Source organism: Heteronotia binoei, chromosome 18 (genome assembly GCF_032191835.1).
Source record: "Heteronotia binoei isolate CCM8104 ecotype False Entrance Well chromosome 18, APGP_CSIRO_Hbin_v1, whole genome shotgun sequence".
Taxonomy (NCBI): domain Eukaryota; kingdom Metazoa; phylum Chordata; class Lepidosauria; order Squamata; family Gekkonidae; genus Heteronotia; species Heteronotia binoei.
In genome coordinates, this window is record NC_083240.1 from 3,203,968 (window position 1) to 3,219,852 (window position 15,885).

Consider the following 15,885-nt stretch of genomic DNA (forward strand, 5'->3'; position numbering starts at 1 on the left):
AGATTTTTAGCCTCCAGCTCGCCCATTTTTGTCTTAGCTCAGGAAGGATGGCCCCAGAGCAAAATAATTTATGCAATAGCTCACAACTTTAATGCCAGTAGCTCACAAAGTAGAAATTTGCTCACGAGTCTGCAGCTTAGAGGGAACATTGAATGTGGTGTGTGTGTGTGTATAAATAAATAAATGCTGGTGAATTTCTTTAATGGTTGTATAACCCATATATAGCTACCATTTTTTAAAAAAAGAAATAACATATTTGGGTTCATTCTTATACGGAGTTCTGACTTGCTTCTCCTTTTAGTGATAGTCGCTTTCTTTCAAGATGGTTAGGAATGTTGTAGCATGCTCTTTTCTATGAGATGCAATCTCACAAAGTGAGGAAAACCCCCCACTATGTTTACTTAATATAGAGAGCCAGTTTGGTGTAGTGGTTAAGTGTGCGGACTCTTATCTGGGAGAACCGGGTTTGGTGCCCCACTCCTCCACTTGCACCTGCTAGCATGGCCTTGGGTCAGCCATAGCTCTGGCAGAGGTTGTCCTTGAAAGGGCAGCTGCTGTGAGAGCCCTCTTCAGCCCCATCCACCTCACAGGGTGTCTGTTGTGGGGGAGGAAGGGAAAGGAGATTGTGAGCCGCTCTGAGACTCTTTGGAGTGGAGGGCGGGATATAAATCCAATACCTTCATCTACCTCACAGGGTGTCTGTTGTGGGGGAGGAAGGAAAAGGAGATTGTGAGCCGCTCTGAGACTCTTCGGAGTGGAGGGCGGGATATAAATCCAATATCATCTTCTTTCTTCTTAATTTAAACAGCTATTCTGTTTAAAACCATTTTATTGGTAACATATGGTAATAAATCTGTTTCTTACATCTTTAATAACTTCTTTTATCTATCCCATATATTACTTTCTACCCACCCCTCCCCCCGTTACTTGACCCCCGCTGGTGTTATTTATTTAAAATGCTAATATTTAAAGGTACCCTTAACTATTAAAACAAAATTTTATATTCTTCTTTCTAAAACTTAATCATTATCAAAAATTGTCCAATGTCCTTTTATTTCCCACTCTTTTCCCACATTATCTTCTAAATTTTTTCCACTCCTTCTTAAAAATTTCTAAATCATAGTCTCTTAATAGTCTTGTTAATTCGTCCGTTTCACTCCATGTCATAACTTTTATAATCCAATCCCATTTCTCTGGTATTTTTCTTGCTTCCACAACTGCACATATAATGTCCTAGCAGCTGAAAGCAAGTACCAAATTACAGTTCTATCTTCTTTTGGAAATTTTCCCATTGAACTGAGTGGCCTGGCCCCACCCGGGCCCCACTGTAGGCTTGTTGCAGGTAGAATGAGGTGGACACCATGGGGGAGGGAGGCAGTCTTGGAGACCCTCGGGAGGGGGGAGTGGAGGGCGGGTCTTTCTTTGGACAGCAAAGCGAGGCTGTTCGTGGGTCCCCAGTCATGCCCCACAGCAAGGAAGGAAAGGGTGAGGTCGAGACCCAGAGCCATTAGTCTTCCTCTGGAGCTGGCTTCCCCAACATGGTGCCCAGGGGAGTTGTCAACCCATCAAGAGTTGTTAGGAAGTAGGCGGGGCCAAGCAGGGCTTTTGCCCAGAAAAATCTTCCACTTGACTTAGACTGGATTGCCTGTGCAATTTTTTTTTAATGTCGTTTTGGCAGCAGCTGCTACCACTGCCCAAGGATCTGCACTGCATTACACCGTGGCAATCATTTCATGGCTGGCGCTGCCCCCTGCAGCAGCCACTGAGTGCCTGCGCCCACCCTGCCCATGTCAGAATTCCAAACATGCCCACCGCAGGCTCAAAGACGTTGAAGACCCCTGCTCTGCAGGCTCTCTCTGCAATCCCAAGCGACCACACTTTCCTGAGTGGACGTGCTTAGGATTGTTCTAGAAAATGTTTCCACTCTGCCCATCTTCCAAGGGCAGAAGACTAGAATCCCCGAAAGGAGCCCTGGAGGCAAGACAGTCTGGAAGGAAGAGAGGGGCTGCGCCAAGACAACCCAGGGAGGCCCAATTTAACATCATTAATCCACAATCAGGCATGGATTTGAAACTGCTAAGGAATCTGCTCATTTGATCGTGTCTGGCCATCCTTCCGTAGATTCAGAGGGGAAGAGGCCTCAATTCAAGACAGAATGCCCAAGAGAGACACTGAAGAAGCTGTGGGAACCTCATCTGAAACTTTCCCAAGCTGTTAGCCTGTATTTACTCCTCACTATTCCAGTGTGATATTTAATAAAAAATGATCGTGAATTTCTTTAATGATTGTCTTTAAACACATGCATTTTAAAAAAAAATGAACATCTATCAACACTATTTGGGTTCATTCTTAGGCAAAGTTCTGACTTGCCTCTTCCTTTAGCGATAGTTAATTTCAAGATGGTTAGGAATGTTCTAGCATAGTTTCTTTTTTATAAAACGCCATCTCACTCAGTGAGAAAAATGGACTATAAATGAAGTAAATAAACAATTATTGGTCATACTTTATGAACATGTAGACAGAAGAAAGGGCCATTTTGCATTTATTGATATGTTTGCTATTCACAATTTTTTAAAAATACAAAATAAATCAACAGTCTTCTGATTTAACTCATATCAACACAACCCTAGTCAGTCTAGAAACTCTCCCTGCTTCTTAGGCTGGCATTCAAAGACATAAGCAAAATGAAATATAATCACATACCAGATGTTACAACACCAAGAAGATATGGTACAAACAAAAAACCCACACATAAAATAGCTTCCTTGTCCTTAGAATACAAAAATAAATATTTTATAACATCCTTAAAATAATTAAAAAGGAATGTTTCATCACATGACTACAGGCCTCTTAATACAGCAAATGTTAATAGCAAAAAAACCCTTTTTTTTATCCTGAACTCCGATACTCTGCAGTTTCAATATCTCTGGCCAACGTACATCCACAGACATCATAAACAACACAACACATCAAAATCACTGTTGATAATAGGCATTGATCTTTCCTTTCAGGCTTTCAAAGGAAAACCTTTTGAAACGCAACCTTCGTCAGGGCAGAAAACCGCAGGGGCCAACATCTGGGCACCAGTGGAGAGAAGAGCTTTCGGCAATAGCTAACTTTCCACACCCTGGGATAACTCAAAGTTCTCAGCACATACCAGCCTACACTTCAGCCTTTAATAATAATAATAATAATAATAATAATAATAATAATAACAATAACAATAATAATAATACCTTTTATTTATATCCCGCCGGAGCAGGCTCAGGCGGCTAACGACAAAGTTCAGCATACATAATACAAGACAACATTTTAAACCACAAGCTCTTTGAGCTCTTCATCAACTATCTTTACATCTCATTTGGAGGGCCGATGCCACACAAAGTGTATAAAAACCTTTATCCTATTGTTTTATTCCAATAATTCAAGCTTCCGGTAATAAACTGCAGATGAGAATATTGATGAAAACAAATGCCTGAGGTGAGGAATCTCTAAATTCTCAGCTACCGTATCTCTAATTTATTTAGCTTACAGATTATTTATACCTCGTTCTGCATTGAAAATGGATTCCTCCACCCAGACTCAGTATGTCCTTGTGTCCCCATGTAGATGCTTGCTGCAGATCCAGTATCGGAGATTGTTACACCATGTTGAGCTGACCTCATCTTTGCTCAGGTAAGCGCAAAATCCTTCCCCTCCAACGGAAAACCTGCAACAGTCACCCCACAGGAAGAGCCAGTGTGCAAATTCCACACTTGGTCCCAGCATACAGATAAAAAATTCTGCACAATGGGGCCACAGATGTGGATTGGGGAGATATTTCTGGAAAGCAGGAAAAAGCCCAGGGGCTTGCAGAAAAATATGAAAATCTGTTGTACTAAAATCCCCCATAAACAATAGAAACACCACCAACACACACTTAAAAAGTGACGAGGAAAAGGAAAATTGGGGCTGGCCTTAATAGTTGTCAAAACAATCTAAAATGAAGGTAAACAATGGGAGGAAGAGATGGAGAGGGTATTCCAAGGTGAAGGGAAAGCAGGAAAGAAGGCAGAAAGCCTAGTGGGCTGAGGTAAGGGAGAAAAAAAGTGTGTGGGGGGGGAACAGGATTTTTCCCTCTGCAAGTCTCTGTAGGTCTAACTTTTGCAGCCACCCTTGGTGGTCAAAGGCCACCGATTAGGACTCTTCCAAGAGCGATGGCTGCAAAAGCAGAATCAATTCCATTTCTGCAACCACCTTCAGGAAAAGCAAAAGCAATCTGCCAATTTTTCGATGTGGGTCCCCTCTTGATCACATCTCAGCTAGGAAGAAGTCCTAGGTACACTTTCATTTTGAAACCATTCCCTTTGAGAACAAAGTCACACCCCAACCTGCTCAGGTCACTGGGCTCAAATATCAGAACGAGAGATAGGGTTGCCAATCCCCAGGTGGGGGCAGGGGATCCCCCAGTTTGGAGGCTCTTTCCCCACTTCAAGGTCATCAGAAAGCAGGGGGGAGGGGAATGTCTGCTGGGGGCTCCATTATTCCCTATGGAGACCCATTCCCATAGGGTATAATGGAGAATTGATTAATGGGTACCTGTGGCTCTTGTGGGGGCTGTTTTTGGAGGTAGGGGCACCAAATTTTCAGCATAGCATCCAGTGCCTCTCCTCAAAACATCCTCCACGTTTCATAAGGTTTGGACCAGAGGATCCAATTCTATGAGCTCCCGAAGAAGGTGCCCTTATCCTTCATTATTTCCAATGGAGGGAAGGCATTTAAAAGGTGTGTGGTCCCTTTAAATGTGATGGCCAGAATTCCCTCTGGAGTTCAGTTGTGCTTGTCACAACCTCGCTCTGGCTCCACCCCCAATGTCTCCTGGCTCCACCCCCAAAGTCCCCAGATATTTCTTGAATTGGACTTGGCAACCCTTGATACACACTCACCAGTTGCTGAAGACGGACCCATCTGACCATTTCCAAAGTTCCCCTTCTACTGTCCTCCGGAGGCCGATCCAATAATACCTCGCTCTTTTAGACTGACTTACAAAATCCTTTGAAAAACAAAGAATATGCATCCTTTAAAATAAATCTATGAGCACGTTCTGATTTATGAGTCCTTACTGGGGATGTCTGTAATGAACTGTTGATTCTTTGATTTATTAGACACCTTAGAATCTTTTGTGACAAATCTTCAGGCTTAATAGTAAGCAGTATTTCCCAGAGGTTTTTTTTTTCCCTTTTAATTCATAGAATCAGCATTGCTGCTTCTGTTTAAAAATCTCAAAGGAAGGAGAACCCACCATCTCCAAAGGAAGCCTGTTCCACTGAGGAACTGCTCTAACGGTCAGGAAGTTCTTCCTAATGTTGAACTGGAAACTCTTCTGATTTAATTTCAACCCAGTGGTTCTGGTCCGACCTTCCGGGGCCACAGAAGACAATTCCACACCATCCTCTATAGGACAGCCCTTCAAGGATTTGAAGATGGTGATCCTATCACCTCTCAGCCGCCTCCTCTCCAGGCTAAACATCCCCAGCTCCTTCAACCTTTCCTCACAGGACTCAGTCTCCAGACCCCCCACCATCTTCCTCGCCCTCCTCTGGACCCATTCCAGCTTATCTATATCCTACTTAAACTTCAAACTGAACCTTCAAATTTAAACTTCAAAGTGCCCCAAACTGAACACAGTACTCCATGCAGGGTTGCCTCGCCCACTAGGCAAACTGGGTGGTTGCCTACGGCACCAAGAGGCGGGGGCACCGAATTGGGCTCCCCTCTCCGGTGCTCAAGGCAACTGCCTAGTTTGCCCCCCCCCCCCCCGCTGCCACTGCCAGCCTCCTCCAGCCCACCAGTGCACTCTGCTCGCTCCCCCCCCCCCCCACTCGCTGCTGCTAAAACAGCCTTACTGGCTTCTTGCAGTCCACGCCTGTGTGTTTAATTAAATGCGCAGGCTGCGAAAAGCTGGTAGGGCTGTTTTAGTTGTGGCCGTGGGTGGGGGAGCAGAGTGCGGCAGCGGGAGGGGCGAGCGAAGCACACCTGGGGGGGGCACCAGTGAGGGGCATCTGCCTAGGGCACTATTTGCCCAAGAGCTGGCACTGACTTCAGGTCTAACCAGAGCGGCAGAGTTAAGCGCTACCATCACTTCACGTGATCTGGACGCTATACTTCTGTTGATACAGGCCAAAATTGCATTGGCCTTTTTAGCTACTGCATCACACTGCTGAGCTGACTCATGTTCAGTGTATGGTCCACTCATTCAAAGATGTAAAAGAGGAAGTGGCGGCCTCTAACCTGCAGGGCTGCAAATGTTCCTAAGGGAATTATGCGTCAAAACCAGACCCGAGACGTGATTCTGTGCTCAACACCAATAGAAACACGAACAGTCAGCCCCACTGTCTTATCACGAATGTGGTGCTGTAGCTTCTGAGCTCTTCCCCAAAGCTCCGCTTCACCCGTCTCTGCTGGCATTCCCTTGCATGGGACAGATTAGCACAGCTTTATTGGCTACACTGTTTAACTCTTGGGCTGCTTCGGAAACGCTGGCTGGCCACTCACCGGCCAAGGGCTTTGCTTTGATTGCAGTCTGCCAAGCTGCAGCCCACAGGAAGGTTTCCGAAGAAAGCTGAATTTTAACAGGGATAAATGTAAAGTTCTGCATTTACCGTAGGTAGGAAAAATCCAGTGCATGTATCACGTTCTCAGGGCGCAGGCAGGCGGGAATCCAAAGCCAGACTGAGGTCAAAGTCCAGGAAGTCTAACAGGAGCCAAATCACCAAAGCAAAATCGCAAACCGGAATCAGAAGTCAGTGTCCAAAAGCCAAAGGGTCAGGGTGCCAAGGAATTCATGCAGGTCAGGATTTGGAATCAGGAAGGAGTGTGGATGCAAGCCAGAAGATCAACTTGTTGCTTCCACAAGGTCGCCAAGTCCTGGGTGTGAGTTATATGGGAGCCTCAATCAGCCTGCTCCCTGGGTGGCCATAACTCTTGGCACATAGGCTCTGACTTTACTTGATCAATTTTGGACCATGTGGCATACAACGAAACACTGAATGCTATAGGTATGCCCTTGATTAAGACTTAAGGCTATAGAACAAGAGGCCTCAAGAATATCTCTAAGCCTTTGTCACTTCACTAAATTTCCTTGTTCCATTGTTTTATTTTGTTCTGTATTCTGAGCCAATATGTGTACTTATCTTTCTGACCTCTGAAGAAGACCAATCTAGGTCGAAACGCGTCAGGTCAAGTTCAGTGGGTTCCCATTGTGGTTTTATGATTGTACATAGGATAGAGGCTTATGATGGGCCCTTAAATGGTTTTAGCTTTCTACAATAAATACATGTATGTTAATTTATGATTTTTTTACACTTTTTCTTTAATGTTTGGCCCTTTAATTGCATATTAACCTTTTAGGTTTCTTACTCCAGTTTTTGGGTTAAGTTTCTTTCCCTTCTTTGTTTTACTTTGCTTCTACAAGGTTGCCAAGTCCTGGATGTGTTTTATAAAAGCCTCAATCAGCCTGCTCCCTGGGTGGCCATGACTCTTCTAGAACTCAGAGCTGAGAGATCTGAAGCACCGGTGTGCCTCATGCCTTTGCTCTGAAAGTGCCTTCCGGAGCCGGCTCCGAACTCTTGAGATGGGAGGGGGAGAGTCTGGAGGAGATTGATTGTTAACAGCCGGCTGGTGCCTGGAATGTGGGGAGAACGACTGATGGGTGAGATACTGGACATTCGGCTGGCAGGCAACTCTTCCTGCTCTGTTAATCCTTCCAGCTCCCCTTCGTCAGGGCTCATGGCAGGCAACTCTTCCTGCTCTGTTAATCCTTCCAGCTCCCCTTCGTCAGGGCTCATGACAGCATGGTTATAGGATGGGAGAGACTCGTCTTAGCAGTAGTATGTGCAAAAATGATCTAGGGGTCTTAGTGGATCATGCGCTGAACATGAGTCAACAGTGTGATGCGGTGGCTAAAAAGGCAAATGCAATTCTGGGTTGTATCAACAGAAGTATAGTGTCCAGATCACGTGAAGTGATGGTATCGCTTTACTCTGGTCTGGTAAGACCTCACCTCTGGAGTATTGTGTCCAGTTTTGGGCACCACATTTTAAGAAGGATATAGACGAGCTGGAACGGGTCCAGAGGAGGGCAACGAAGATGGTGAGGGGTCTGGAGACCAAGTCCTATGAGGAAGGGTTGAAGGAGCTGGGAATGTTTAGCCTGGAGAGGAGGCAGCTGAAAGGTGATAGGACCACCATCTTCAAGTATTTGAAGGGCTGTCCTATAGAGGATGGTGTGGAATTGTTTTCTGTGGCCCCAGAAGGTAAGACCAGAACCAATGGGTTGAAATTAAATCAAAAGAGTTTTCGGGTCAACATTAAGAAGAACTTCCTGACCGTTAGAGTGATTTCTCAATGGAACAGGCTTCCTCGGGAGGTGGTGGGCTCTCCTTCCTTGGAGGTTTTTAAACAGAGGCTGGATGGCCATCTGACAGCAAGAAGATCCTGTGAATTTAGGTGGAGGTATTTGTGAGTTTCCTGCATTGTGCAGGGGGTTGGACCAGATGACCCTGGAGGTCCCCTCCAACTCTAGGATTCCTCGGGAGGTGGTGGGCTCTCCTTCCTTGAAGGTTATTGAACAGAGGCTGGATGGCCATCTGACAGTGATGAAGATCCTGTGAATTTAGGGGGAGGTGTTTGTGAGTTTTCTGCATTGTGCAGGGGGTTGGACTAGATGACCCTGGAGGTTCCTTAGGATTGTATGATTCTAAGGGCTTTCAGTTACAGCCTCCGTGAAGCAACACAACTTCAGCCATGCTGCTGCTTGGCTGTTGTTCAGGCTGCCTGTATCCCAGTCGCCCACTCCACCAGACACAGAGCAAAGATCACTTGTACCACCTGCATCACCCACCTGAAGACCTCACCATTCCTAACCATCATCAGGGTTCTCCAGCCTTTTGGAGCCTGCAAGCACCTTTGGAATGCTGAGGCATCATGGTGGGAGCTGCCACAAAATGTCTGCCACTGGAGACCGAGCCAGCTACAAAATGGCTGCTGCTTACCTTCCAACACACACCGTGAAGATCCTTGTGCTGTGGTGGCAACTGCTGCCAAAGCAATGTTTTTTAAAAAGCTGCCAATCAGATCTCCGGTGGCCAATCAGAAGCCTTGCTGAACAAAAGCGCCACCTGGCCCTGCCCACTTTCTAAAAACCCTTCGCAAAGGTGTCGAGGGACGCCATAACACAACCATGGGGACCCCTGATCTAATGTCTCTGACAAGAACACACTGGCATCATAGCTAACTGGAGCCCAAATGTCTCTCTCACCCACTCCTGCAGAGTCTCCATGGCAAGCAGGGAACCTCCCTGGGAAGAGCAATTGATCCGGCTGGCGTTCCAGGTTGCCTCAGTCTCAGAGAAGAAGTAGCAGCGTCCTTCATTCATAAGCCAGCGCTGGGGGCAGGGACTGGTGCCCGATGAGGCATCCGGTGGGCTGGGGGCAGCAGGTATCTGACGCAGCTTTGCTGACGAATGAAAGACAATCATGTCATGCTGGACAGACAACCCCAGCCCCTGCAGTGGGTGGTGAGGAGAAACTAAACCATTTCCAAGGCTCATCCAAGCAGCGGATTTCAGGGAGATACAAACAGACACAAAGCTGCCTCATACTGAATCCAACCACTGAAGTCAGTTTTGTCTACTGAAGCTGGCAGCAGCTCTCCAGGGCCTCAAGCAGAAGCCTTTCCCGTTATCTAGTCTGGTCCTTTCACAACAGGAAGTGCTGGGCATCGATCCTGGGACCTTCAGCACACCAAGCAGAGGCTCTGCCACTGAGCAGGGCCCCTTCCCAAAAAGGGGCTCAAGCAAGAGAATCTCCTGAGGGTCAAACTTCCACCCTTAAACAGTAATTTCCAATCAAGGTTTGCAGCAGGATTTGTTGAATGGAATCGGGGCCATTTTGTTCTCAACGTTTCTGCTTCCCAACAGCAGAAGAGCAAATTCAAAGCCGAACAACAAAAGAGTGATCAAAGGACAGACAATCAGAACCATTCACTCGATGGTCGTGAAAAGGATTTAACGTTCCCTTCAGCACTTCTGCCAGAAAAGCATGAAAGCACAACGCTTCAAAACATATAAAGCATCTGCGCTGTCACTTAGTTCAGAAACGCACAAAGTCATTTCTTCAGGCCATCTGCTCCCATGTCCAGAGAAGAGGCAGGCAGAGAAATGACATTACAGCAGCTGCTCTGTGATTTAAATGTTCTTTAAATTTTGTAATCTGCCCTGCATCTCAGTGACAGATTTGGGCTACAAATGGAATAAATACAATAAAATACAAAGGAAAGGAAAGGTCCCCTGTGCAAGCACCGACTCTGGGGTGATGTTGCTTTCACAACGTTTTCACGGCAGAGTTTTTACGGGGTGGTTTGCCATTGCCTTCCCCAGTCATCTACGCTTCCCTCCCAGCAAGCTGGGTCCTCATTTTACCAACCTCAGAAGGATGGAAGGCTGAGTCAACTTCGAGCCGGCTATAAATCGAATAAAGTAAAGTAAGTACCTGAAAACCCAGCTTCCACCGGGGATTGAACTCGGGTCGTGAGCAGAGTTTAGGACTGCAGTACTGCAGCTTTAACACTCTGCACCATGGGGCTCTGTCTACAGGGGGAAAGGAAAGCTCCCCTGTGCAAGCACCAGTCGTTTCTGACTCTGGAGTGATGTTCTCAACGTTTTCACGGCAGACTTTTTACCAGGTGGTTTGCTTTTGCCTTCCCCGGTCTTTTACACTTTCCCCCCAGCAAGCTGCGGACTCATTTTACCGACCTCGGAAGGACGGAAGGCCGAGTCAACCTTGGGCTGGTTACCTGAATCCAGCTTCCACTGGAATCAAACTCAGGTTGTGAGGTGAGAGTTCAGACCACAGTACTGCAGTACTGCGGCTTTACCACTGTGCCACAGGGCTGCTAATAAAATACAAAACAGTCCAATAAAAAGGGAACTGGAGAACTCACCCCACAGCACAATGTTGATTGTGACTGAGATCCCCAGGAGGACCAAGAGTACGATTGTGCTGCGCTTCCATCTACTGCTATTACCTGAAAGAGACAAGGAGAGATATCACCTCATAAAGATGTGTGTGTTGCACCATCCAACACCCCATGTCTGGAGGGGGAGGGGAGGAAGCCAAAAGGCAACCCTAAAAGAAACAGCAGTTCAGCCAAAGGAAAGGGGAACGAACAAAAAAGGAAGATGAAGATAGAAGAAGATATTGGATTTATATCCCGCCCTCCACTCCGAAGAGTCTCAGAGCGGCTCACAATCTCCTTTCCCTTCCTCCCCCCACAACAGACACCCTGTGAGGTAGATGAAGATATTGGATTTATATCCCGCCCTCCACTCCAAAGAGTCTCAGAGCGGCTCACAATCTCCTTTCCCTTCCTCCCCCCACAACAGACACCCTGTGAGGTAGATGAAGATATTGGATTTATATCCCGCCCTCCACTCCGAAGAGTCTCAGAGCGGCTCACAATCTCCTTTCCCTTCCTCCCCCACAACAGACACCCTGTGAGGTAGATGAAGATATTGGATTTATATCCCGCCCTCCACTCTGAAGAGTCTCAGAGCGGCTCACAATCTCCTTTCCCTTCCTCCCCCACAACAGACACCCTGTGAGGTACATGAAGATATTGGATTTATATCCCGCCCTCCACTCCGAAGAGTCTCAGAGCGGCTCACAATCTCCTTTCCCTTCCTCCCCCACAACAGACACCCTGTGAGGTGGGTGGGGCTGAGAGGGCTCTCACAGCAGCTGCCCTTTCAAGGACAACTCTGCCAGAGCTATGGCTGACCCAAGGCCATGCTAGCAGGTGCAAGTGGAGGAGTGGGGAATCGAACCTGGTTCTCCCAGATAAGAGTCCGCACACTTAACCACTACACCAAACTGACTCCAGCAGTCACCAAGAAGCAGGATCTAGAAGTGATCGATAGTGCTCATCTACTCAAGAGTAAAGACATTTTGCAAGCCAGTTTGGTATAGTGGTTAAGTGTGCAGACTCTTATCTGGGAGAGCCGGGTTTGATTCCCCACTCCTCCACTTGCACCTGCTAGCATGGCCTTGGGTCAGCCATAGCCCTGGCAGAGGTTGTCCTTGAAAGGGCAGCTGCTGTGAGAGCCCTATCCAGCCCCACCCACCTCACAGGGTGTCTGTTGTGAGGGAGGAAGGTAAAGGAGATTGTGAGCCGCTCTGAGACTCTTCGGAGTGGAGGGCGGGATATAAATCCAATATCTTCTTCTTCTTCTTCTTCAAGCATTTGTAAAGAGTTTTGCATTTGGTCTGGCATATGTTCCCTGGAAGTTCAGATGCTGAAGCTCAAATACTTTGGCCACCCAATGAGAAGGGAGCACTCCCTGGAGAAGACCCTGATGCTGGAAAAGATGGAAGGCAAAAGAAGAGGGGGACAGCAAAAGATGAGATGGCTGGGCAGCGTTACTGATGTAACAAACACGAATTTGAGCAGACTTCGGAGGATGGTGGAAGACAGGAGAGCCTGGCGTGACTTGGTCCATGTGGTTTTCAAGGCAAGAGACATTCAGATGTGGTTTGCCATTTTGTGCCTCTGTATAGTGACTTTGTATAGTCCCTTGGACTGCAAGAAGAACAAATCAGTCAGTCCTAAGGGAAATCAACCCTGACTGTTCCCTGGAAGATCAGATGCTGAAGCTGAAGCTCAAATACTTTGGCCACCCAATGAGAAGGGAGCACTCCCTGGAGAAGACCCTGATGCTGGGAAAGACAGAAGGCAAAAGAAGAAGGGGACAGCAGAAGATGAGATGGCAGGACAGTTTTACTGGTGTAACAAACACGAATTTGAGCAGACTTTGGAGGATGGTGGAAGAAAGGAGGGCCTGGCATGACTTTGTCCAGGGGGGCGCAAAGAGTCGGACTTGACTGTGCAACTGAACAACAACAAAAATACCGACCAGCAGTTACTGGCCCTTCTTGCTAGTGTTATGTGTTTTTAATTTAATTATTTTATACTTTAAAGTGTATTTTTAATTGCCCAAATATTTTAAAGTTTCTTTTATGTCCTCTGCTTTGTGGAATCTGAGTGGAAAAGCACATGAAAGTGTTGTAGATAAATAAGAGAGTGCTCTACTCTTCCAGCTGTAGTTGGCGAGGGTAGAAAGAGACAAATCCCTCTGGCTTAGGGAGATTTCCCATGGTAATTGTAGCCCTAAATGTAGTTCCGGGACAGCCTCTTCATTACTATGAATCTGTGGCACACTGAGCTGGATGGCCCAGGCTAGCCCTATGCTCAATCTCATCAGATCTCATTAGCTAAACAGGGCCAACCCTGGCTAGCATTCGGACCAGGAGATCTCCAAGGAATACCAGGGGTGTAACACAGAGGCAGGCAATGGCAACCACCTCTGAAACCTCTCTTGCCTTTAAAAAAAATCTAGCTCGCTACCTAGCATAATGTTAAAGATCTAGAACTTCTGGCTGCCAGACAATCTTAGGATCTCCTGGCTATTCTGCACATACTGCCATATGATAATTATTCATTATTCTGTGGCGCCAAGTGGTTGTCAGGAATGAGTTATCTTGCTTTATCATGCTCTTGTTGAAATGCCTCTCTGTGTTGGGACGTATTGAATCTCATTGTGAACAGCCCTCCATTGCTATTTTGGGTTTCCTTCAGCAAGCCGGCTGCCTCTGTTTAGCTCATGGCTCTACAGCTGCCAGCCAGAAATACTCAAAGACTGCTATATTTAATTTCTGCAGGAAGAGGTGAGGCTGCTGGGGAGAAAAACAAGCACTAGATCCTTACCACTACACCACCTGGATCCCCACTGCTCCTCACAGATTCCCAGAAGCTGTGAGGAAATCCTTGAGGTTTTCCAGCAGTTTTCTGTTTCAAAAGTTGTTTTTTAGGGTTTTTTAAAAGGTTTCTTTTTGTTTTGTTTTAAAGAGGTTTTTTTTTTAAAGCACCTCATTCAGCAGGCTGGATTTAGGCTCATCAGTCCCTGATCACTTTTCTGCCCAGGATGTTTTCATATGAAAGTAGAATTTGCAGATGTTCATATTCTTGTGATTCTTTATATTATAATTCATAATATCTGCATGCTGGTAACAAACTGCTCAACATAGAAGAATACAACTCTTTTGTCTGGCACTCACTTGGCATCTGTCCAGTATCAAGCCTGATTTTTCTGATGTAGTAAGAAAAAAGGATGCTAAGCACGTGCAGAGTACACTCCCTCTCCCTGTGGTAACTGGGGACCCCTCCTCTATTTGCATTCAGACACTGCTGCCAACTGTTGTAAAGAGTAACACTCACAACTTTCTCTTGGGGGTGCAATCCTGCCCCTTCAAAATATGCAAATTTCTTGTCATTAGACTGAGTGAGAAAAACCCTGAAACATATGTGGCCTACAAAATGTGCAGCACCTTTAAGTTGTCTTCATGTTGCCTTGGGCTGAACTCTCCCAAGTAGCTGAAACGATGGAACTGATGCTATTGCGATTTGGTCACATGATAAGAAAGAGTCACTGGAACAGGCAATAATGCTAGGGAAAGAGGAAAGCTAACAGGAGATGGATTGACTCAATCAAGGAAGCCACAAGGGCCCTCGGTCTGCAAGGCTGTTGATGACAGAATACCTTGGAGGTTGTTAATTCAGAGGGTTGCCATAAGTTGGAAGATATTTGATGGCACTTAACACAAACACACAAAACTTGTGGAAGACAGTTATTTTATAAGCGATTTCTCCCCCCCCCCCCCAAAAAAAAATACTGAAAACTGCTAAAAAAGAAAGAGATGTCACCCTTCTGCTGCTGATGCGTCATCTGTACCCAAAAACCAGTTCCTTGTCATTTCATCTGCAGATCTTCTGTTTGGGAGGAGAATTAATAATGGAGGGAGCAGGTGGGAGGGGCTGCACTGGAAGGAGGAAGCTGCGAGTGCATGGACCTGCAAGGGGGTGGGAAGCCCAAAGAATCAGAGTGTGAGCTCCCAAACAGGGAGCTGTGATGACAGCATCACAGAAAGAAAATAATAAAAAGGGATTTGAAGAACTTGCCAGTCTGGTAAACATTTAGAACACAACTGAGATCAGCAGGAAAACTGAGAGTCCGATATAGACAACATCTTTCTTGCTGAATTTCAGTTTACCTCCCTCTTTTAGCTCTTTGGCTAAAAGAGCCAAACATACAGACATACCACTTCATGAAGATGCAGCTTAACCATTTATGTACAAAAATAACAGAAAAGCTGCTGATTCTAAGAGAGCACCTTTGTGTTGAGACAAAAGACCAATCCGTGGCACCAACAGCTTACGATTCTGGAACAAGCTTTCCTGTTCCATGAGACCCACAAGCTGAAGCACCTCCTGAGTGGAGACCTGGCTCCAGCATCCAGGTAGGGATGCCCCTGAAGGCCACCTGGAGGCTACACTGGTTGCCCAGAGGACAGACGTCTCTGACAGGCCTTTGGACCAGCTCTCCTGTGCTGGTCCCCACTCCCCCTAGTCTTTTATGTACCACTGAAAGAGCCATTTGCCCTCTTTAAAGCAGGGCTAGATGGTCGCAGCAGCCAAAGTACTGACTCGGTGTGCAGAATTATCACTAAATCTGCCCAAAAATGCCAGTCACCAGCAACAAATCTGCAGAGATGGCCGTGCACTCATAAGGCTACTGTCAACTCTGCACAGAACGTTGGCTCCAAGATGTGTGGGTTTGGCTCCCCATCGATTGGCTGGGAAATGTCAACATGGTGGAGAAGATGAGCAAGAGGAGAGGGAGGAAGCAAATCCATAAACACACTCATCAAAACACCATCTGCAGCGATGAAGGAGTCCTGACTGTGTCTGCTTGTTTCCTTCTGGTTTGCTTTCTGTTTCAGAAATCATAAAATGG

At 46.4% G+C, this 15,885-nt stretch overlaps 1 protein-coding gene across 1 annotated transcript; it reads right to left on the minus strand.

The window, feature by feature from the left end:
• Positions 1-2,525: 2,525 nt before the first annotated feature.
• LOC132587311 (C-type lectin domain family 2 member B-like) lies at positions 2,526-14,156 on the minus strand. Its single transcript, XM_060259590.1, has 6 exons — positions 14,150-14,156; positions 10,980-11,063; positions 9,298-9,494; positions 4,926-5,032; positions 3,322-3,709; positions 2,526-3,161 (listed from the first exon to the last, which is right to left on the minus strand). The coding sequence occupies exons 1-5, from the start codon at positions 14,154-14,156 to the stop codon at positions 3,583-3,585; spliced, it is 522 nt and encodes a 173-aa protein (XP_060115573.1). The 3' UTR covers positions 2,526-3,161; positions 3,322-3,582.
• Positions 14,157-15,885: the final 1,729 nt, after the last annotated feature.